At 45.2% G+C, this 23,903-nt stretch overlaps 1 protein-coding gene across 1 annotated transcript in view; it reads right to left on the bottom strand.

Moving 5' to 3' along the window:
* The window catches only part of LOC129697376 (uncharacterized), an 84,571-nt gene extending 63,503 nt beyond the window's left edge, over positions 1 to 21,068 (bottom strand). Inside the window, exon 1 of the mRNA XM_055635902.1 lies at positions 20,727 to 21,068. Within this exon, the coding sequence (XP_055491877.1) occupies positions 20,727 to 20,994 (268 nt within the window). The 5' untranslated portion in view covers positions 20,995 to 21,068. The remainder of the gene's footprint in view (positions 1 to 20,726) is intronic.
* Positions 21,069 to 23,903: the final 2,835 nt, after the last annotated feature.

Here is a 23,903-nt window from a genome sequence, read left to right as displayed (position 1 = left end):
ACTATCCTACGCACGCTAGGGTCAATTTACATTTATAGCAAGCCAATTAGCCTACAAAACCTGTACGTCTTTGGAGCGTGGGAGGAAACTAGAGCTTCCCGGGGAAAACCCACGCAGATAACGAGGAGAACATACAAACTCCATACAGACAAGCACCCGTGGTCAGGGTCTATAGGGCCTGTCCCACTTGGGCGTCATTTGTGCTTCACGCAGAAGGTGCATGAAGATTTTGTACATCCCAAAATCCTGGGGTACAGCACGCAACACTGCCTACGTCACCACGTACCATGCGCGCATCACATGCACATGTCGTGATGCGGAAATGACACACAAATTACGCCCGTGGGACAGGCCCTTAACTCGGGTCTCGGGTGCTCCAAGGCAGTAACTCAAGCGCTGTACTACCATGCCGCCCGGTCTGAAACTTAACTGGGTAAAGATCACATTGTTTTAGCAGGGTGGGAGGGTGGAGGGGTGTAGTTATGGTCAGAGAAGCTGGAGGGATAAGGGAAGCCCAAGAAAAGAAGTCATGCCCGAGAAAGCAAATAAATAGGTGTTTTACACCAACGTGGAAGAAACACAGCCGTCCCTCCTGGTACACCAGCTTTGCCACAATGAACTCACTGTTCCATGGCATCACTTCAGTTCACCTGCAAGGAAAACAAACTGAAGAAAGATGCAAAAAGCCGGAGTAACTCAGTGGGTCAGACAGCGTCTCTTGTGAGAAGGAATAAGTGATGTTTCAGGTCGAGAACCTTCTTCAGAGTCTGAAGAAGGGTTTCAACCCAAAACGTCACCTATTCCTTTTCTCAAGAGATGCTGTCTGACCCACTGAGTTACTCCAGCATTTTGTGTCTATCCTTGGTTTAACCCAGCATCTGCAGTTCCTTCCTACACAGGGAAAATGACCTAACTGTGGTTAAAATATTCAACGTCTAATCTCCCTCCCGGAAGCAAATTGGTTTTGCCATCCCTTGTCCTGACTCTGTTCAAACCAATTGAGCAGAATTGTTTCAGACTTTCTGTTTATTAATTTCCTACCTTGGTAAACACGCCTGGTAGCTTGGCTTTAAAATTCCTTCAATTGTTCTTCTGGAACTGTAATTTGGTTAAGGAAACGAGTTAATTTAGTTTAGTTTAGTTTTAGCTTAGATTGGAGATACAGCATGGAAACAGGCCCTTCGGCCCACTGAGTCCATGCTGACCAGTGAACCCCATACACCAACACTATTCTGCACACTAGGGGCAATGTATAATTTGTTACCGAATCAGTCCAGTGTGTTCAGGGGTTCAGTTAGTGTACTGCCATTGGATGCCAGTAGTAAGCGATATTAGTCTCATTGATAATGTAACAGCAAAATCATGCGCGTGTACTCCAAGAATAAAGCTCTCTTTCTAACTGGGCGGCATGGTGGCGCAGTGGTAGAGTTGCTGCCTTAGAGCACTTGCAGCGCCGGAGACCCGGGCTCAATGCTGACTACGGGAGCTTGTCTGTACGGAGTTTGTACGTTCTCCCCGTGACTTGCGTGCGTTTTCTCCTGCAAGCGATTTTCTTTGCAGGGTTTATGACCCTGGTTATAAAACCTGTTCGTCTTTGGATAACATCACGTTGTCACGTGGAGAACGTACAAACTCCCGCAGTCAGGATCAAACCCTGGTCTCTGGTGCTGTAAGGCAGCAACTCTATCCCTCCACTCACTGCATAGCCACGTACCTCTCTCAAAGCCTCATCAATGCAAATACATAACATATCGGCCTTCACCACCATCCCTGGCAGCACATTCTAGGCACCCACCACTGTTTGGGCTCAAAATAATACCCTGCACAACTTCTTTGAACTTTGCCCCAGTCTCCTTAAAGCCTGCTGTTTAGTCGTTGACATTTCCACTGTGGGAGAAATGAACCTGATTATCTACCTTATCCATATGCTTTGGTGATTTTATATAATTCAATCACATCTCCCATCAATCTCCAACACTCCAGAGAAAACAATCCGAGTTTGCCCAACCTCTCCTTATAGCTCATTCCCTTTAATCTAAGCAGTATTCTGATAAACCTTTCCTGCACCCTCTCCAAAGCCTCCACCTCCTAATGGGTCATTCTCTGGAATGTGAAAACAAAATGTCACACGTTACCAAATGGCATCACATAAAGTAACACATTAAAACATTCTTGTAAGAGATTAATTTTATTCATTGCTATTTTCCTACCGACAGAATTATAATGCATGTCTGCTAGAGATATGAACATTCTGGCTTTTAAAAATTCACAAGAGTTTGTAAGATAAAACAGTTATGAAAAAAATGCTTCTGTGTGAGGCAGCAGCATTATATTTTGCATTCTATTTCTTTTCTCTTTTTGCTCAGGTATGATATGATTTGTCTGGATGACATACAAAAAGCACACAAATTGCTTGTATGGTTTTCCACTGCATCTCTGCACGTGACAATAATAAAACAATTAAAGTAATTGGTAGAAATATTAGAAGGGATGTTCACTGTAGAGCAGGGGTCGGCAACCTACGGTCCCCGGCCTCAACGTGGCCCGTAACCCAAAATCAGCCGGCCCACAGGTTGATTTTTTGCCCCTTAATCATCCGGCCCGCTAAGCGTGGCCGAGTGCAGCCAAGCTCTGGCTGTACCCCATCCTGCGCAAAGCCGCCAGCACGGCCACGCACCTTCTGTGTACACGTTTAAGAAAAAACTGCGGATGCTGGAAAAATCAAAGGTAGACAAAAATGCTGAAGAAACTCTGTGGGTGAGACATGCAAGGATTGCATGAGGCTGCCTCACCCGCTGAGTTTCTCCAGCATTTTTGTCTACCTTCTGTGAACACGTGATTTGATGCCTGCCGTCCGGGGCGGGATCCATGTGTACACGTGATATAGATGTGGCCCGCAATCCGCTCACAGACATGCGTCCTGGCCCCTATGCAGAACAAGGTGCCCACTCCTGCTATAGAGGGTAGGAGGGTCCAGAACCTATTGCTTCAAAGGCTAATGGAGGCAGAAACCAAACACATATTTTGAACTATTTTGATGTGTACCTGAAGAAGAGAGACAAGAGTGTTTTATTGTCCTATGTCCCAGATAGGACAATAAAATTATTGTTTGCTGCAGCACAACAGAATATGTAAACATTGTACATAACGGGAGAAGAAAGAGAAGTTCAGTGTGTGTATACACATGCACACGTACTCAATAAATAACAAATATAGTGCAATAATAATAATAGTCTGTTGCAGTTCAGAGCTTATTTGTTGTCGTGTTTAATAGCCTGATGGCCGCAGAGAACAAGCTGTTCCTGAACCTGGACGTTAAGTTTTCAGGCTCCTGTACCTTCTTCCCGATGGAAATAGTGGAATGAGTGTGTGGCCAGGGTGGTGTAGGCCTTTGATGATGTTTGCTGCTTTTTTGAGACAGCGTCTTCGATAGATCCCTTCGATGGAGGGGAGGTCAAAGCCGGTGACAGACTTTGCAGTGGTCACAACTGTTTGTAGTCTTTTCCGCTCCTGGACATTTAAGTTGCCGAACCAGGCCATGATGCAACCAGTCAGTATGCTCTCTACTGTACACCTGTAGAAGTTATTTCAAATCATTTGGTGGAATGTGGAATTGTTTTCAACCAACATGGTGATTAAAACAGTCGGGCAGAGTTCACTTAATAAATTCAATCCTATTATGGAGATTGCCTCATGTTAATCCATAGACAGAAGACAGACACAAAATGCTGGAGTAACTCAGCGGGACAGGCAGCATCTCTGGAGAGAAGGAATGGGTGCCGTTTCGGTCGAGACCCTTCTTCAGGCAATCTATAGACAGTGGGTCTGTGCCGCAAGTTATTGAAGATGGATATCTTTGTGGAAAGTAAACACAATGCTGCTGGCCTTCAATGAATTCCTTGATGAATATCTTATTTAGAGAATTACCACTGGTGGGCATCCATGGATTAAAAAATATATATATTTTGAGTGTTTTCTGCTGGTGTGTGTGCAATTGGGAATAGTCAGGATTCATCCACGAAAATATTAGATTAGTCATGTGATGTTGAAACTCATAATGAACAATAAAATTACAACTATTTCCAAGGTCACATTACAACCTGCCGCTCATTTAGCTGCACACAACGCTCAAATGAGCACCGGCTGCAGTCAGTCTCAACAAACACCCTATTCTGTGGAGCTGCTCAAGCTAAAATTATTAGTCAAGCCACTGTACCACATAATATATTACTGATGATTAGATAACATGACGAAAAAACTAAAATGTGCCTAAAAATGCATTAATACGATATTGCTCGATTTGGATAAAAGTTGCGATGGAACATCGATAGATCTATGATATTTTAAAATGAAGAGGAATGAAAATTAATTCCCAAGGATTAGAAAGTAAGCAAATGTATCCTTCACAAGCCGATAAAGTGCTTTTGAACTGTAGTCAGTGTTGTAATGGGCGGAACTAAATGCATTTTGACCTTGTTTCGCAGGAACATCAAGCTCCCATTATTTTTCTGGCAAACATTCCTCCTTTATATAAAATGATGCCATGTGGCTCTCTCAAGCTGAAAACTTTTTTCAATAAAATTGGGCGGCATGGTGTTGCAGCGATAGATTTGCGGAGACCCGGGTTCGATCCCGACTACGGGTGCAGTCTGTACGGAGTTTGTACGTTCTCCCCATGACCCGTGTTGTATTTTCTCCGAGATACTTGGTTTCCTCCCACACTCCACAGATGTACAGGTTTGTAGATTCATTGCCTTGGTATAAGAGTAAATTGTCCCTGGTCGATGTGGACTCGGTGGGCCGAAAGGCCTGTTTCCGTGCTATAATTCTAAACTGAAATCTAATCTAATTTAGAAAAGGTGGCTTGGAATTTGAGCTGTTATAAATACAAGAGGGTTTTTCTGAACACAGGTAGTAAGCGACATCCTGGTTGAAGTTGGCCGGGCAAGGAGAAGGGCGACAGTTCACGGAACGACCAGATGGGGGCGACGGCTGCAACTGGCCTTGACTGTGAAATGGCACCAAATCCATGTGACGATTGCATATTAAACCAAAATGTATGCTAAGCAGGTATTGTACTTATGTACGGCCATAATCTCACTGATCTGTATGCAAAAAAGCAATCTCACTGCACCTTAGTACACATGGTAATAAAGAATTATCAGTCAGGTTATTATTCAGGTTTACATATTCAGTCGTGCTGCTACAAGTAAGAATTGCATCTGGGACAAATGACAATAAACCACTCTTGACTTGAATCCATTGAACTTAGCATGAAACTTTGAATTTTGACAAGGGTGTAGATTTTAACAGTTGTATGCATTATCTCTGAGTTGAGTTGAGCCTTGTGGTCAGCATTTCTCATTGTTTACCTTAACTTTAGGTAGTTTCCTCAGCATTGTTAGTGGTAAAGACACCTCTTGCCAGCCTGTTTACTAGATGGTTAGGTGGAAATGGCTATCAGGCAATTATTGTCAGGAAGCATTGACTGGAATCTTTGGAGTTTTAGCTTGTACAAATTCAGGGCAGTTTGCTAATGCACATGAAGATGGACACGAAATGCTGGAGTAACTCATCAGGACAGGCAGCATCTCTGGAGAGAAGGAATGGGTGATGTGTCGGATCAAGACCCTTGAAGGGAGAACCAAACCGCACCCGTGAGAAGTGATGATGCCAAACGAATCACGAACAGGGCGGAGAAACAGGAAAGATGCAATTACACAAGCTGATGAAAGGTAGATTACTGTTATGCTGAATCAGACCAATAGAGACTCTGAAATAGGTCGAACACCCAATCTGTAGCAGGGCTCGAAATTAGCGGTTGCCCGGGTGCCATTCACCACCCAAAGTGCCGCCGGGCAACCTAAACGCCGAGTCATGTTGCCCGGCTTGGCACTGCAGATACTGGTTTATACCAATAGGCACAAAAAACTGGAGTAACTCAGCAGGTCAGGCAGCATCTCTGGAGAATACGAGCGTGACGTTTCGTGTCGGTTGTATTGCGGGGCAAAGATACAAGGTGCGTGGTGACTACGGGTCGGAGGGGAGAGAGAGAGAGAGAGGGACAGAGACAGAGAGAGAGACAGAGAGACAGAGAGACAGAGACAGAGAGAGAGAGAGAGAGAGAGAGAGAGAAATAAGAGAGACAGAGAAGCAGAGAAAGAGGGAGAGAGAGAGAGAGAGAGAGAGAGAGCATACGCGCACCTTCCCTGTCGGCTGGCGGAGGCAAGGAGATCCCAACCGCCACCCCCTTTGGCAGCAGCACTTTGGCATTGGACAGGGACGGCCAAGGCAGCGGGCGATGTTGTCCGAAGAGCCCTGACCTTCCTTTCTCCCCACCTCTTCTGCCCCTTCCCCCCTTCCCCCACCCTCTCTCTCTCTCTCTCTCTCTCTCTCGTATGCCCCCCTCCACCCCTCATATCTTGGGACCCCTCCTCTCCATCCCGCACTGATCCACATTCCCCTTCTCTATTCAGTCCTCACTAATATCCCCTGTGCTCCTCTCCCCATCTACCCCCCTCCACCCCCAATCACCCTACCGACTTTGCACTGATTCTCCTGCCACCTCCTCCCCCCCCCCCCCCCCCCCCCCCCCCCCATCCAACACTGGTACCCCAATTCATCCTGTACTGACCCCCCTTCCCATCCATCCTGCACTTCTCCCCCCATCCATCCTGTAGTGATTTCCCCATTCATCTTTTACTGATCCCCCATTCATCCTGTACTGAGCCCCTCATGCATCCTGTACTGATCATCCATACATCCTGCACAGACCCTCAGATCCACACTGTCCTGAACCCTCCTCCCCTTCATCCTGTACTGAACCACCCATTCATCCTGTACTGATCCTCCCATTCATCCTGTGCTGACCCCCCCATCCATCCTGTAAAAAGAATGGGAGGCACAGTCTGAAGAAGGGTCTCGACCCGAAACGTTGCCTATTTCGTTCGCTCCATAGACGCTGCTGCACCCGCTGAGTTTCTCCAGCATTTTTGTCCACTCCCATTCATCCTGTACTGATCCCCCCATTCATCCTGTCCTGACCCCCCCCTCATCCATTCCGCACTGATCCCCCCCATTCAACACCACTGACATCCCCCGTGCTCTCCCTTCACAATTTTACATACTCCAATCAACATGTACTAATTCACCAGCCTCAATCCATCCATTCCGCACCGATTGCCTTCTCAACCCAGCACCCCCCCCCCCCCCCCACCATCTATCTACTGATTCCTGCACTGATTCACACACCCCCTGACCCTATTGTGCTTCATGATCTTCAGAGCGAACACTGACTATGTTTCATAACGGAATGCAATCAAATGTGTTTTAATTCCCAATGTTATTATTTGTTTTGACACCTTTAAACATATTACCAAAAGAACATTTGCTGCAGTTATGTCCTTTGGCCATCTCTTGTCAGTTATAGTGTAATGTTTAACCTGTCAGATGAGTATCGTCGGTTTTAACAGCTATTATCATAAAATGCCTATAGAAATTTCCTTGCAACCTGTATATTTTGTTATGGATAAATTATGTGTTTCTGTGCCAATAGCAATAACGGCCATATCATGGTAATTTTAGGCCCTTCACAGAAAACATGCTTGCATCAATCTGTAGTGTGTATGGTTAAGCATATATGTTACCAGTGTGTATGGTTAAACATATATGTGTTCAGTGTGTAGGGGGCGCTGCTCTGGCAGCAGCCATGTCAGCAGCGCATTAGTTTTTTCAACTTTTTTAATTTTTTTAGTATGTTTTAAAGTATGTTTTTGATGTTTCTCGGTGTGTTTTGTGTGGGGGGTGGTGTGGGGGGGGTGAGGGGGAAACCGCTTAGGCCGCCTCCTCCACGGAGAGGCGACTTTTTCCAGGTCGCCTCCCCTGTGGCCTAACATCAAGGATCGGCGCGGCCTTTCCACGGAGACGCGCCCGGGGCTTCAGCCGCGGGTGCAGCGTGGACTCTCGGCGTGGAGCGGGTGAGCCCTCGCTGGGGCTCGCCGGAGGGGAGCGCTCGGTTTCGCAAGCCCGGGGCAGCTGGCAGCCTGACGCAGTCTTCAGAGCTCCAGCCCGTGGGGGACCCTGGGGGGGGGGGGGGGGGGGGGGGGGGAAGAAGCCACCACTGCCGGCCCGCGGCCAACTTCTTCCGCGGGCCCGGCGTAGGCTTACCATCACCCGTGGAGAGGAACTTCGACCGCCAGCCCTGCAGTCTACGGTGCTTCTGGCTGCGGCAGAGACTTTAAATCTCGACCTCCAGCCTGCGGCCTAAACCAACTTAAAGCCGCGGTCTCCGGTGAGTAAGAGCCGATCCTGGACTGACTCTGGACTCTGGTCCTGTCCACGAGGAAATGGAGGAGGACTGGCCAAATTTTGTGCCTTCCACCACAATGATGAATGCTGTGGTGGATGTTTGTGTTAAATTTTTAATGTGGTTGTGTGTTCTTTATTATTGTACCGCTGCTGCCAACCCAAATTCCGCCGACCCTGGTTGTGTGGCAAATAAATTCTATCTAATCTATCTAATCTACCCTGGTCCAGGATTTACTGACACAGGTTGATCATATGCTGAATAATCCAACTACATTTTTGTTTATAAGTGGAAAGAACTAATAGAAATTGCATTAATTGCAATGTGTAAAAAGAGTTGAGATATTGTATTATAATTTTGCTGCATGTCATTGTGGTATATATATCATGTCTTGATTGGTGATTATGTTTAGTTTGTGAGTTATTTGAAACAGAAATAATAATGTGAATGTAGACAAAAGTGCTGGAGAAACTCAGCAGAAGGAAATAGGTAACGTTTTGGGCCGAAACCCTTCTTCAGACGGAAACCCTTCTTCAGCCTATTTCCTTCGCTCCATAGATGCTGCTGCACCCGCTGAGTTTCTCCAGCACCTGTGTCTACCTTCGATTTACCAGCATCTGCAGTTCCTTCTAGAACATAATATGTGAATGCTTCATTGAGCATAATTCCGACTGGTAACTACGCACTTCGTCCGAGCACATTATCACACGCGTCATGCAAACCGTCTTAAATGACCACCTAAACTGTCATTTGGCAACCTAAAAAGCTGTCAAGGTTGCCCGGCTGGCAACAGGGAAATAAAGTTACATGAGAGCTCTGTAGGCAAATTTCTGATATTCAAAAGCAGTTGGGGTAAGGTTTCAATTGATAACGATAAAAAAAAATGTTGCTGTAGTGAAATGGGCACAGAATTTCTAAAATTCATTAAAAAAAACTTTTTAACCTAATATGTTGTATGCTCACCAACTGAGGTAGCAATTTTGTATCCTCTGACTATCATTTTCCAATGGCACCTGACAACCTGCTGCCGTATGAGTGAAGGAATCCTTAAGTTGGTTACAATGGGATGAATGCATAAACCAAGTTATTGTCAGCCAGTGAGGTTAACGTTCGAGGTGACCAGATTTTGGAATGAATTCTGATGGTTGGTGCAAACCTCCCTTTAGGACAGCACTTAACTAGGGACAATCGGGATGTATTTGTGAAGGGTAGATCATTTTCCGAAAAAGAAACAATTATATTGAAGAAGCAGCAACTGAGAATTGATGAAGGCAGTGTATTTGAAGGGTAGCAAGGATTTTTGACAAGGTCTAAAATGGCAGACATGGCCAAAATACTAAAGTCCATGGGATCCAAGGTAGAGTGATAAATTGAATCCTAAATTGTATCTGCGACAGGAAGCAAATGGTATTGCATTATAAGATTCACATGTGCCTCTTCAACCTCATCTCCTGCAACTAGCGTTCCCAATGGGGCCTCTGGTACATCGCCAGGATGAAGCATACCTTCAGCGAGCATCACACTGAATACTTGCTCTCAGTCCACCAAGGCCATCTAGATCTCCCGGCTGCAAACTGTTTTAACTCCCCTTCCCGTTCCCACACTGACCTCACTGTCTTAGGCCTCCTCCATTGCCAGGGTGAGGCCACACCCCAAGCTGGAGGAACAGTATCTCACATTCTGCTTGAGGAGCTCACAACTTCAATTGTATGAACATTGAATTCTTCAACTTTAGCTAACCTGTAATACCCCTTCCCCCCCTCTCCCCCCCCCCCCCCCCCCCCCCCCCTCACCCCACCCCCCCTCCCCTGAGCACCACTTGGACATGAACATATTTATCTCCTCTCCTTCCCACATTCCTTGCTCTGGCTTCACAATTTGCAACTCTTCAATCCTTGTCTCACGCTTTCAGATTTAATTTCTAACCTTTGTGCCAACCACCTGCCTACTTAACATATCCCCCCCCCCCCCCCCCCCCCCCCCCCCCCCCCCCCCCCCACCTGCATCCACCTCTTACTTGCCACGCATTGTCCTGCTTCTCTCTCCCACCTTTCTTCCCCCCCACCCCCATTACAATCAGTCTGAAAAAGGGTAGTGACTCGAAACACCACCTATCCATGTTCTCCAGTTTGCTCGTGTGTCAAGACGACGTTGTGCCATCGCTTTGTCACAGCCAGTGCCACATCTATGTCTCTGCAGAGACCGTCCGCAGTGCATGCCTCTCTGCCACATGTCAGTAAGAGGGCTATTGTCTGTACCTCTCCACAGTTGCACTTTTCAGAGTCCGAGAGACCCCACTTCTTCCGGTTGAGTCCACAACGTCACTCCAGTGCGGAGGTGGTTCAGGGCTTTCCAGGTAGTATAAAGCAGGTGGTGTCCTGGTGCCGTCTATTGTTTGGTTTTGGTGCCTGGTACGGTGGGCTCTAGATCCATGAAGCTGTTCCGACTCTTCAACCATTTCTTGGCATGTTGGTGATTGTGCAAGGGGTGACGGGGGTCTGTGCCGGCATTGAAGCGTTCTATTGCAGCTACCCGATCATGTCTTTGTGATGGTTCGTCTATGCCTGCCAGCTCGTACAGGTGGATGCTGCCTGACCCGCTGAGTTGCACCAGCACTTTGTGTCCTTTAGTGTAAACCAGCATCTGCAGTTCCTTGTACAGGTATCTACCAGGTAATCAATTATCAGTCTTTTTTGTGACTGAAGGGCTTGCTACAGTCTTGTACGTGGTTTCATGCTTTCTGCAGTGCATATTAATAAATTAGACCCAAATATAGGAGGCATGATAAAGCATTCTGCAGATGAACCAAAAATGGTCTCAGTGGTTAATAGAGGAAGGTTTTAGAATGGAAGAAGATATAGATAGTCTGGTTACAGGGCAGAATAAAGGAACAAGGAATCCAGAGAGTGTGAGCAACTGCATTTTGAAGGGTACAACAAGGTTAGGATAATATATCTGTGGATGGCCACATATTGAATGCTGTTATAAGGTACACAAAATTGCTGGAGAAACTCAGCGGGTGCAGCAGCATCTATGGACCGAAGGAAATAGGCGACGTTATGTTTGTTCATCGAATTTTAAAAGGCAGATCCAGTCAATAGCATATGTCAAGCTTCCCTTACTCTGCCGAGGCATAGAATGTAGGAAGAGGGAGTTATTTCTGGACCTGTTTGTACAACACTGATCTGGCCACAGCATTAATCCGTCATTCGGTTTTGGTCTCTGCATTGCAGGAAAAACATGGAGAAGAAATTTGAGGAAATGGTCAGGAGCGTAAATATTGAATAAACAAGGCTCCTTTCCTTTGCAACACATGAGGCTGCGAGCAGAGTTAGCTGTGGTATATGACAACCTTGATATGATGCAGCTAGACAGAGCAAATAGGAAGGACTTAGCTGAGGGGTGATAGACATACTAAATGTCCATCCAGAAGACAGTAGAGTAGCAATGTTACAAAATTTTGAGATTAAAAAAATCAAGTCTTTAATTTATCCCATCAGATAAAGCATAAAAAGAAGTTCAATTTGACACCTAATTCACTTTCATATCTTCAGTATTAAAAAAGTTATGGCCATTTTCATACTCGGAAATTGGCATCTTGTTCCCTATTGCTTTGTCATTGACTTAACACAAAAGCTGTGATCGAGAACAGTCAAAAGCCGATAACTTTCTTAAAATTTAAGAGAAGTGAAAGAAATTTTCAGTTATTATAGATTGAAGCATTCTGAAACAAATATGAAACAATCTTACTTAGATGACTTGAAATTAAAGCATATAATTAGTTAGTTACCTAATTGCAGCTAATTACAAAATTCAATTACTAGATCTAAACATCTATCCATTTCTTAAGAATAGATTAACATTTTATAATAGCCTAAGTGTCCAAATAACATTCACACAAGAATTCAGAATATAACATAATTTTTAAATCTCGTTGTCATAGGTTCATAAGCCAAATGGAAGGAATTTAATGTATAATACCTGTAAATTAATGGCCATTTAAATCAGCTTGCGAGTGGGATTTTCTGGAACGGGACTATTTGGAACGGTGAGGTTGCAGTGAACTTAGTCCCCATATCTGCAGCAAATACACTGCCGGTTGGTTCGGGGACTAAATCACCGTTTCACAACGTAAAATGTGAATTAAATACATCTTAAGAAACAATTTTATACATAAGAATAAACTACTTTCTTTTACCTGGTCCTCCATAAAATCCGTCCCCATTGTCGGCATAGGCGGCTTCAGAAGCTGATTTAAAAATCACTATAGCGATTAACTTGTCGGGTGAATTTTTTTTAAAAACACACAGAACGGTCGTAGGAACGATTCTTTAGCAACATCTTGTACTCCAACAAATATAATTCAGGACCAGGTTGGAAAAAAACCCGGTTTAACCCCCCCCCCCCCCCCCCCCTCAAACGCGCCAAAATCGCGCACACGGCCAGTGGCAGCATTGCAGCGCCGTTGAAGGTAAGTTTTGTAACATACCTAAGCACTCTAAATACTATCTGTGAGGGTGAAAGAGGCTGAGAGACACTTAGCGGCCTCTGGGACTCCATACCCAGCACTAGGTGAGATTAGGTCAGCTAACTCGAAGCACTGGCACAGACATAGGCCACCTGACCTCCTTCTACATCATGCATTTTCTACATTGCTACTATGCCTTCTAGGATTCTTTGACATTTTTGTTTCTGAGAGTCACACCGTGAAGGCCACATTCAATAGCTGAGGTTATTTTAATGGAACATGTGATAACAAAAGGGAAGGGCAATTAAATCCCAATAGAAATAGCAGCTATTAATAATACCCAGAACATAGTAGTTGATAAAATATTATGCCAAAGAAACAATAAAGTCTTCTAAGTAGAGATGGGGTTTAAAGGAAGGCACACAAAATTGCTGGAGAAACTCAGCGGGTGCAGCAGCATCTATGGAGCGAAGGAAATAGGCGACGTTTCGGGCCAAAACCCTTCTTCAGACAATGTTTAAAGGAGATGTGTGGGAATATTCCAGGCACCCACACAGAGGGTGGTGGGTGCCTGGAATGCATTGCCAGGGTTGGTGGTGGAGGCAGATATGATAGTGGCATATGGGAATGAAGGGTTAGGGGTCATATACAGGCAGATGAGGTGAGTTTATAGTAACATAGAAAATAGGTGCAAGAGGAGGCCTTTCGGCCCTTCAAGCCAGCATCGCCATTCAATATGATCATGGCTGATCATCCAGAATCAGTTCCCTATTCCTGCTTTCTCCCCATATCCCTTGATTTTGTTAGCCCTAAGAACTATATCTAACTCCCTCTTGAAAACATCCAGTCAATTGGCTTTCACTGCCTTCTGTGACAGAAAATTCCACAGATTCACAATTCTCTGGGTGAAAAAGTTGTTCCTCATCTCAGTCCTAAATGGCATTCCCGTTATTCTTAAACTGTGGCCCCTAGTTCTGGATTCCCCAAACATCGGGAACATCTTTCCTGCATTTAGCCTGTCCAATCCCTTAAGAATTTTATATGTTTCTTACATGTTTCTAAAAGATCCCCTCTCATTCTTCTAAATTCCAATGAATATAAGCCCAGTCGATTAAATTATTTCATCATATGTCAGTCCCGCCATCCTGGGAATTAACCTGGTGAATCTGCGCTGCACTCCCTCAATAGCAAGAATGTCCTTCCTCAAATTAGGAGACCAAATCTGCATACAATCATAGGTACACAAAATTGCTGGAGAAACTCAGGGGGTGCAGCAGCATCTATGGAGCGAAGGAAATAGGCGATGTTTCGGGCTGAAACCCTTCTTCAGACTGCACACAGACTGAAGACAGACTGATTATGTTTTGCAGAGATATTGTGAGCCGAAGGGCCTGTTCTCATGCTGTACTGTTCCATTTTGCAAATTCAGACAAAGTCCTCCAGTAAATTGTTCTTTTGCTTAAAGAATGCAATATCCAGTTGGTTCTGGACTCACATTGCATTTTCTCTGGCTGTTCCCTTCTGTGCAAATCATAACATGGCTTAATTTCACAGGACCTGAATACATTGCATAATAGCTATAATCAGATTCAATTAGTTCAATCAATACAACTTGCCTTCGTAGGTACACAAAAATGCTGGAGAAACTCAGCGGGCAACTTGCCTTCGTGCAACATTAGAAGAACGGTAATGTCCTTGTCAATGTATCTGGATGATTTTGCGTGGCTTCAACAAAATAGCTCCTCACTATCTTCTCCATTCTTTTGAGTATGGCTAAAGCTAGCCCTCACTAACTATCTTCACAAATCCATTGCGAATAAATCCAATATCGCTCCATAGATGCTGCGATTAAAAATAAATTTAAAATATGATTACAATCTATTCACTAGTCTTTAAATAGATTTACTTTTTTTTTAGGCCGGTATTGACTATTTTATTATCTATGAAAATGCTGACTATTTCATTGATTTTGCCCATACTAGCTTTTGGAAAATAGCAGTAATATTTACAGAATCACAAACATGACTGGCGTGACTAACAGAGATTTAATCGACTGGTGTAAAGTGCTTTTGCTCAAGAACTTATAAAATACTGAACATTCATAACACAGCAATATAAGATAGGCACAGAATGCTGGAGTAACTCAGCGGGACAGGCAGCATCTCTGGAGAGAAGGAATGGGCGACGTTTCGGGTCGAGACCCTTCTTCAAGCATCTGCAGTTCCTTCCTACACATAATATAATGTTTGATAAGATGTACGGGGAACAGAGTGACATTAGTCTTGAGGGACACTACATGAGCAGCGTACTTTATACAACCAACACCTGCTTATAGACCGATACTCATTTTGCAGTCACGAGGAACTGCAGATGCTGATTTACAAAAAAAGGCACAGAGCGATTAAGTGACAGCCGGTCAGGCAGCATCTCTGGACAACACGGAGAGGTGTCGCCTTGGGTCGGGCCCCTCTTCTGACATTCTATAACTTTACTCCAGACCAGGTAGAATTTATTCTCCATCATACTGCACGATCTTCGGCAAATTTGCATCACAATTTTAAAAATGCCGGGAAACACATCGCACACGTGCTTTTCCTGATGACCATTGGAAAAAAAAGGTCATCTTGTGCTACCATTTCCATTATAATTTTCACAGTGAAAATAGGCATTTGTGACTTGTCGATCTGGGATACCATGCCCTGGAGAGGAGAAATACAATAATAAATTCTGGAAATGATCAGTGGGTCATGAAGGCAAGTTAGGAATGCCGATTTTCACTGTGCAAATTATAACGGAAATGGTAGTAAAAGATGAGCCTTTTTCAGATGTTGCCTGAACTTCTTGTGCAGGAAGGAACAGCAGATGCTGGTTTACACCGAAGGTAGACACAAAATGCTGGAGTAATTCAGCGGGTCAGGCAGCATCTCTGGATAGAAGCAATGGGTGATGTCTCAGGGCAAGACCCTTTGCAAGACTGAGAGTCAGGGGAGAGGGAGACACAGAGACAAGGAAGGGTAAAGTATGTGATAACGAGACATCAAAAGAGATGAAGCCAAGTAAATAACCCTTGCTCTCCCTCTCTTCCCATCCCTCTCCCTTCTCGATTCTCTGACCAGTCTATCTGTCCCCTATTACATTTTATCTCTGTTTGCTTTGTTGTCAACTTCTCCTCGCTAACAATGGTCGTATTCTACATTTTCCTTGAACTTCATCTCTTTTGATGTCTCGTTTTCACACCTTCCCCTTCCTATCTCTGTGTCTCCCTCTCCCCTAACTCTCAGTCTGAAGAAGGGTCTCGACCCGAAACGTCACCCATTCCTTCTTTTGCCTGAACTTCTGCTTATTTTCAGCACCTTCAGTTTTTATTTCAGATTTCCACCATCTGCAGCATTTTAAATGTGGACAAATGCAACAATCTCCCAGGGCTGATACTGTATTAGAAACAGATTAGTTATAGTTTATGTATTGCACTATAGTAATAGGAACATTTTGCAGAAATAGCAAATAACCTACAATTTACAACCTTTATTAAAAAGGTGATTTAGAAAAAAAATGCTGTTTTCAGGATTTTACCTTCACAAATTCAGAAAAGTTATTATTTAAGCAGCAATAATTTTTTACCCAAGATATTCTATAGAACATGTCATAATGCACATTCGATTAATATTTAGCAATTTGTAAAGAGAAAGAGATGATGTAATTGCAAATTTTCAACTTTTCCAGTGTTCTCTATTCCAATTGCCATCACTGCACATGTACAGTAGGAGTGATCCTACACAGACCTAATAGAACAGATCTTCTAGTCGTTATTTCCAGTTTATTGAAGTAGTTGTACAAACAAAGAGATGAACGAACCAGGTTTTCCTTATTCTGCATGCCAGTTGTCGCTGGCTGCTCTGCCCCTGGTCTGGTGAACCAGAAAATCCCGGGGGTGGGGGGGGGGGGGGGGGGGGGGGGGGGGGGGGGGGGGGGGGGGGGGGGGGGGGGGGGGGGGGGGGGGGGGGGGGGGGGGGGGGGGGGGGGGCAGCCTCTGGCTTGAGAGGTGGGGGACGCTCCCCCCCATTTTTTGTAATCCGGATTTTAAAAAACCGGTGAAATCTCCGCTTTCCACGAGACAGTGGGGGTGGGACTGATGATCGAGAGCGTCAATTGGACGAGAGAGACGCCGTCGGGAGGGAATGGGGGCGGGCCATGATGATTCCGCGCTATCATTGGAGAAAGGAGGTGTCGGTCAGAGGTGGATGTAGGAGAGTGGGACTGAGGATAGAGCACGGTGATTGGAGGAGGGAGACGTGCCAAAACACTCTAGGCACAGACGTGCACCTCATCCACAGCCAGGATCCATCCCGGCTCTCCGGCGCTGCAATCGCTGCCAAACCGCCACTGGACCATCCCCGTCCTCACCCGAGTTCCCTCCCGGGGGTGGCCAGAGACGTCGGGAGTCAGACAGGAGCTGTGTCCCCAGGCCCACAGCCAGTGCAGAGAAGCAGCACTAAATCCAGCTCAACTCTGCCTGTCCCACCAGGTTAACCTACAGCCCTGCCTGGTCCTGCGGGAAATATGGCCGAGGCTTACGGCCAGCGCGGAGAAGCAGTGCTGGTGTCTCGTCAGTCCAGGCAGGGCTGTAGTTTAACCCGGCAAGACAGGCAGAGTTGAGCTGCATTTAGCGCTGGATTGAGCCTCTGAAGCCTGTGAATGTGAGTGTGCGCATGCGCGCGTGTCCGTCAAGAAATTGTGCCCCCCCCCCCGTATTTTGATAGCGATTTCCGTGCCTGGTGGGAACTGTATGCGCTCCCACCCTGTGCCTGCACCTTCCTGTCCCTTATTCCCTTATATATATGCCACTGTGTATCTAATGACCGCTCCCAAGTGTCCAAAATAATACTGCTAGATATATCTCGGCAAAATAATATAATATGCCAACATAAACATAAATGGTTCCTACAGATTAGGAATTTCTTTAGTCAGGCGAATCTGTGGAATTTATTGCCGCAAAAGGCTGTTGAGGCCAATTCAATGGACATTTATATGGCAGAGATAGATACATTCTTGATCAATACGGGTGTCAGGGGATTGTGGAAGAAGGCAGGAGAATGGGGTTTAGGAGGGAGAGATAGATCAACCATGATTGAATGGCGGAGTAGACTCGATGGGCTGAATGGCCTAATTCTGTTCCTATCACTTATGGCCTTATACAAAAAAAAGCTCTGTTCATTTATTCATATATCTCCTTACTTGTGAACACCTGAAATATAAACAGCTGTTAGCTATTGTTTTGGACTCCTGCAGCATTTCACTCGTTGATTAGTGTACGCTGCCATTCTTGGCATCATTTAAGGAGATTACTGGAAGCAATGGGTATCAGTATCATGTCCAGTTATTATGAGCCAGTCTAGGAGATTTTCTTTTGATGGAGGATGCGGAGGGAGGGGAAACACTAAAGATGTTAATCAGCAAGATGCAATAAGTATTAAAAGCTCGTGACACTGAATAATTAAAGAAAAACTATTTAAATCAAAGAGGTTTAAATTGTGTTTGGCACTCAGCAGCCACACAATCATTAACACGATTCAGATGCCCATTCGCAATACACTGTGATGAGCACCAAACAAATGGCAGCGCAAAGGCTGCAAGTAGTTTTATTCAGACTGTTATTAAAACAAATTATTTCTCAAAAGTCGCCCGCATTTTGTTGGTGGAATTATACCTTGGATTCCATTCTGAAAGGAACCTTATGCAGGATATGCCAATGCCACAAACAACAGTGTAGGAAGGAACTGCAGATGCCGGTTTAAACCGAAGACAGACGCAAAATGCTGAAGAAACTCAGCAGGGCAGACCGCATCTCTGGGTAGAAGGATTAGGTGACATTTCGGGTCGAGACCCTTGTCCACCAAGCAGTTTTGGAACAAGTTGAAAACAGCATAATCACTTGGAGCAATGGTAACATATTATTATAAATGCATTAATAAGCATTCTAGGCAACTGAAATTAATTTCAATTTAACACTATTTAAAGCAAGAATGTTTTTTTTTCAGTTGCATCGAATCTGACCATTTGAAATGGTACTGGGAAGCAATTTTCTCCTCTTAGATCTACTTTCTTTCATAAGAGATCTGTCATGTGAATTTACATAAAGGTCAAAATACCAAAACACGAATAGTTTCTTCCTCCTCTGATGCGAGCTGTAATACTATGGGCATTTCCAAATGGTGTTTTTTTATTGTAAGAAACCGTGTTATTTCTCAGAACTGAACGTGAAATGCTTATTTTATTATGCTACAAATCTGGTGATTCGCACAATCAAACAACCCAGATCCCAAAGATAGACACAAAATGCTGGAATAACTCAGTCGGACAGGCAACATCTCTGGACAGAAGGAATGGGTGACGTTTCGGTTTGAGACCCTTCTTCAGACCCAATCCAGAGATGCTGCATGTCCCGCTGAGTTGTGTTTTTCTTCGGTTTAAACCAGCATCCGCAGTTCCTTCCTACACAGCCCAGATCCCAAACAATGCTCGCATTGCAAATTATGCCATACCCAACTCGATGTCGTGAGATGCTGCTTTATCCCACGGACTGATCATATTGTGCTTTCATTTGTAAATAGGACCCTCTTCATAAGGTGATGGGGCCCAGTTATATTTAATATGGTGAGGTGAGCTTTTAAATGAACAGTGACCTTATGAAGGTGAAACACGTTCAACCAGCAAAAGCATATATTTTTAGTTTATTGTCACGTGTACCGAGGTACAGTGAAAAGCTTTTGGTTGCGAGCTAACCAGTCAGTGGAAAGACAGTACATGATTACAATCCGCTGAGTTTCTCCAGCATTTTTGTGTACCTTCGATTTTCCAGCATCTGCAGTTCCTTCTTAAACACATGATTACAATCGATCGATTTACAGTGTGGAGATACATGATAAGGGAATAAGGTTTAGTACAAGGTTAAGACAGCAGAGTCCGATCAAGGATAGTCATCATCAGCGTTGTCATCTGCATCATAAAATGTGCTGAGGCGATTGAATGGGATCCGTTTAACGATGTGTCAGTGACAAAGCCACAGACCACATACTGCGAAGTGGGATTAGTCAGAGGACGTGTTTTTCTTGCTTGCACAGACAACACGACCCAATAATCTTTCTGTGTCGTGAAATCTTTTGATTCTAAGAACTACACGCCTACGCCTAAAATGTAAGCACACTAATCTTATGTAAAATAGACCTCTCTCTCCCTCGCATCCCGTGCCTCAGCGAAGACATGTTTTTATTTTAAATCATGAGCTCAAAAAACCCATCCATCTCATGTTAAATCCCCGCAGGTAACAACCTCGCGTGTCACCAGTTAACACGAATGGAATTACAGTGAGAAGCGTTGCTTACAAAAATCGGAGTATAAACCCGCGATTAGACGGCTTGATATTATGATTTAACCCGTTTGTGTCGGGGGAAAGGCATATCGCATATCGCATACAAAAACAATACTGTAAAATGGAAGCGGGTTATAGCAGCCTTTTGCCAAGATTAGCACCGGGAGGTTCATTTTTGCCATCCTCGTTTCAAAATATCCGGTGATTACCAAACTAGAACAGGAGATGAAAGGATGCCTTGCTTTTATCCGCCCATCTCCGGACAGGGGGAAAGCATCAGAGCCCCGGTAATGGGTAATTGAAACCATGAAAAACATGGAAAAATAGGTGCAGGGGGTAGGAGGCCATTCGGCCCTTCGAGCCAGCAAGCGCCTCCATTCAATGTGATCCCGAATCCCGAGTCAGTACCCCGTCCCTGCTTTCTCCCCATACCCCGTGGATAAGCGGCCGCCATCCCCACCGTATGAATGCAACGCTGAGCGTGACACCATCCACAAACAAGCCCATTGATGCCTGCGCCTTGAAGCTGCACAGACAGACAGACTCACTGCGCCCCATCGCCCCAAGCCGCTGCTGCACATTACCGGCTTCATGTTCCCCAGGCTTGTCGGTCAACTCGATGACCAGCAGCTCCCGACCCTCGCTGCTCTTGCCCACCGTGTAGATGCGGCTGATGCTGGGGCACTGGAGCCACACTCCCACCAGGGCTCTGCGCAGCTCGGTGTACCGGTGATACTCGGGCAGGGTGTCTTCGGCCAGGCCGGGCTCCGCTGCCCTCGCCCACGACACGGCCGAGCAGACGACCAGCAAGAAGCGGCACCAGGTCATGTTGAAGCCGGCGCGTCTCTCCATCCGCGACTGCGAGTGAGCGAGTGAGTGAGTGAGCCGGAGACTGTCCGGACTGGGAGCTAACTGCTGGAGGCAGGGACAGAGTCGGGGAGGGAGGGAGGCAGGGATAGAGGAGAGGAGGAGCTTCTCACCCGACCTCACATGCGCAGAGTTAGAGCAGGTCGTTCGGCCCGAATCCCCCCTGCTCGATTTCTGCCCCTCTCTCCACCTTACCATCCATGCATCTACAATGGTTGGGTTGCCTTCTTCAGACGGGGCAGGGAGAAAGCTGGAAAAGAGCTTCGAGGCGAGGAAAAGCCTAGCAAATGATAGCTGGAACAGGCAGCATCTTTGGAGAGAAGGAATGGGTGATGTTTCGGGTCGAGATCCTTGTTCAGACTGAAGTCTGAAGAAGTTCAAGTTCAAGTGAGTTTATTGTCATGTGTCCCTGTATAGGACAATGAAATTCTTGCTTTGCTTAAGCACACAGAAAATAGTAGGCATCTACTACAAAACAGATAAATGTGTCCATATACCATGATATAAATATATACACACATGAATAAATAAACTGATAAAGTGCAAATAACAGAAAGTGGTTATTAATAATCAGAGTTTTGTCCGAACCAGGTTTAATAGCCTGATGGCTGTGGGGAAGTAGCTATTCCTGAACCTGGTTGTTGCAGTCTTCAGGCTCCTGTACCTTCTAACTGAAGGTAGCGGGGAGATGAGTGTGTGGCCAGGATGGTGTGGGTCTTTGATGATACTGCCAGCCTTTTTGAGGCAGCGACTGCGATAAATGCCCTCGATGGAAGGAAGGTCAGAGCCGATGATGGACTGGGCAGTGTTTACTACTTTTTGTAGTCTTTTCCTCTCCAGGGCGCTCAAATTGCCGAACCAAGCCATGATGCAACCGGTCAGTATGCTCTCGACTGTGCACCTGTGGAAGTTAGAGAGAGTCTTCCTTGACAATCCGACTCTCCGTAATCTTCTCAGGAAGTAGAGGCGCTGATGAGCTTTTTTGATAATTGCGTTAGTGTTCTCGGACCAGGAAAGATCTTCAGAGATGTGCACGCCCAGGAATTTTAAGTTCTTGACCCTTTCAACCGTCGACCCGTTAATATAAGGGTCTCGACCTGAATCGTCACCTATTCCTTCTCTCCAGAGATGTTGCCTGTCCCACTGAGTTACTCCAGCATTTTGTGTCTACCTTTGGTGTAGACCAGCATCTGCAGTTCCTTCCTACACAGATGATACAAAAGTGAGTGATTTTGCAGATAGTGAAGATGGTTGTGAACGATTGCAGCAGGATCTGGATCGATTGGCCAGGTGGGCAGAGGAATGGTCGATGGAATATAATGCAGAGAAGTGTGAGGTGTTCTATTTTGGAACCTCGAACAAGAACAGGACCAACACAGTGAATGGTAGGCTTTCTGGGGAGTGTTGTAGAGCAGAGGGTTCTAGGAGTGCAGGTGCATGGTTCCTTGAAGGTCGAGTTGCAGGTAGATAAGGTGGTCAAAAGGGCTTTTGGCACTTTGACCTTCATTGGTCGGAGTATTGAGTATAAAAGTTGGGAGGTCATGTTGCAGTTGTATATAGGGAGGTTTCACGGCAGCCGGGTCACGACCCATGACCCGTACTGTTGCTACACTACGCCAAGTGGAGTACACACGATGAACTGCAGGTAAGCACTGACCATTGTTTCCAGCTTAGTGGGCCCGTTAAAACCCGCTGAAATTGTCAATTTTTGCGTTGTAAATACTTATGGAAATCGGGATAAGCGTGAGAGACATTTAGCCGACTTCAGAATTCCAAAAGTGAGGAGAAATGACGGTAGATAGAAGCGAGAGCTGAAGGGACAACAACAGCCATAGTGCTTGGCGAACATTGGCCGTTTGCTCACAACATTTCATCAACTGGCATTATTTGTGTTTTTTCTTGATTCTTTTGGCATCTAAAAAGTTTCAGAAGTGATAAATCTGGCTGTAAAATTTTAAAATCGCCCATGGTTCTCAAGTAGGATTTTACATACAAAAAGAAAATGCCTCTGAAGCAAAATTTACAGCCAGATTTATCACTTCTGAGACTTTTTAGATACCAAAAGAATCAAGAAAAACCACAAATAATGCCTTACCGTTGATGAAATGCAGTGAGCAAACGCGATAATTCCCAATATTTTCAATTCCGATATCTGCACAGCCAATGTTCGCCAAGCACTTTAGCTGCTGTTGTACCTTCAGCTCTTGCTTCTCTTTACCTTCATTTCGCTTTACTTTTGGAATTCTGAAGTTGGGTACATGTCTCTCACGCTTACCCCGACTTCCACAATATTTTACAGTGCAACTATTCAACATTTTTGCGGTTTTTAACAGGTAGGAAAATTTAACGCGTTTCTTGCATTAATAACATATACCGTATGTTACGGATGTCCTCCAGATGGATTGAGCGCCTCCGTGCGTCAAGCTTTATGACCCAGTGACCTTACGTGCACACCCCCTATAAGATTGCCAACTGCCCCGTATATTGGGCTAAATTGGTTTGGCCCATACGGGACAGCCCTGGCCCTGTATTTGACTGCTACTACCAGGTGCTCCTCAACTAGGGTTGCCAACTTTCTCACTCCCATATAAGTGACAAAAGGTGGCGTGCCGGGGCGGTGTGGGTATGGTGCAGGCCCGGATGAAGTGACAGCTAGCAGATGGTAACAGGGACCTTTTTCAAGAGATAAAAACAACAACCCTGAATATGTAAACAAATCCAATATATGAACCATGTATACATATTTTCAATGTTACATATGAAATGTAACACCTGATTATAAGAAAGCATAATACAGAGCATAATCTGACTACCAGTCAGACATGAAATAACACCAAATAACCCTATCTGTATGTGCCTATAGAGTAGACATATAATCACTGCAAAAGAGGGAA

Source organism: Leucoraja erinacea, chromosome 1, assembly GCF_028641065.1.
Source record: "Leucoraja erinacea ecotype New England chromosome 1, Leri_hhj_1, whole genome shotgun sequence".
Classification (NCBI taxonomy): Eukaryota; Metazoa; Chordata; class Chondrichthyes; order Rajiformes; family Rajidae; genus Leucoraja; species Leucoraja erinaceus.
This window is presented reverse-complemented; position numbering and strand designations above follow the sequence as displayed.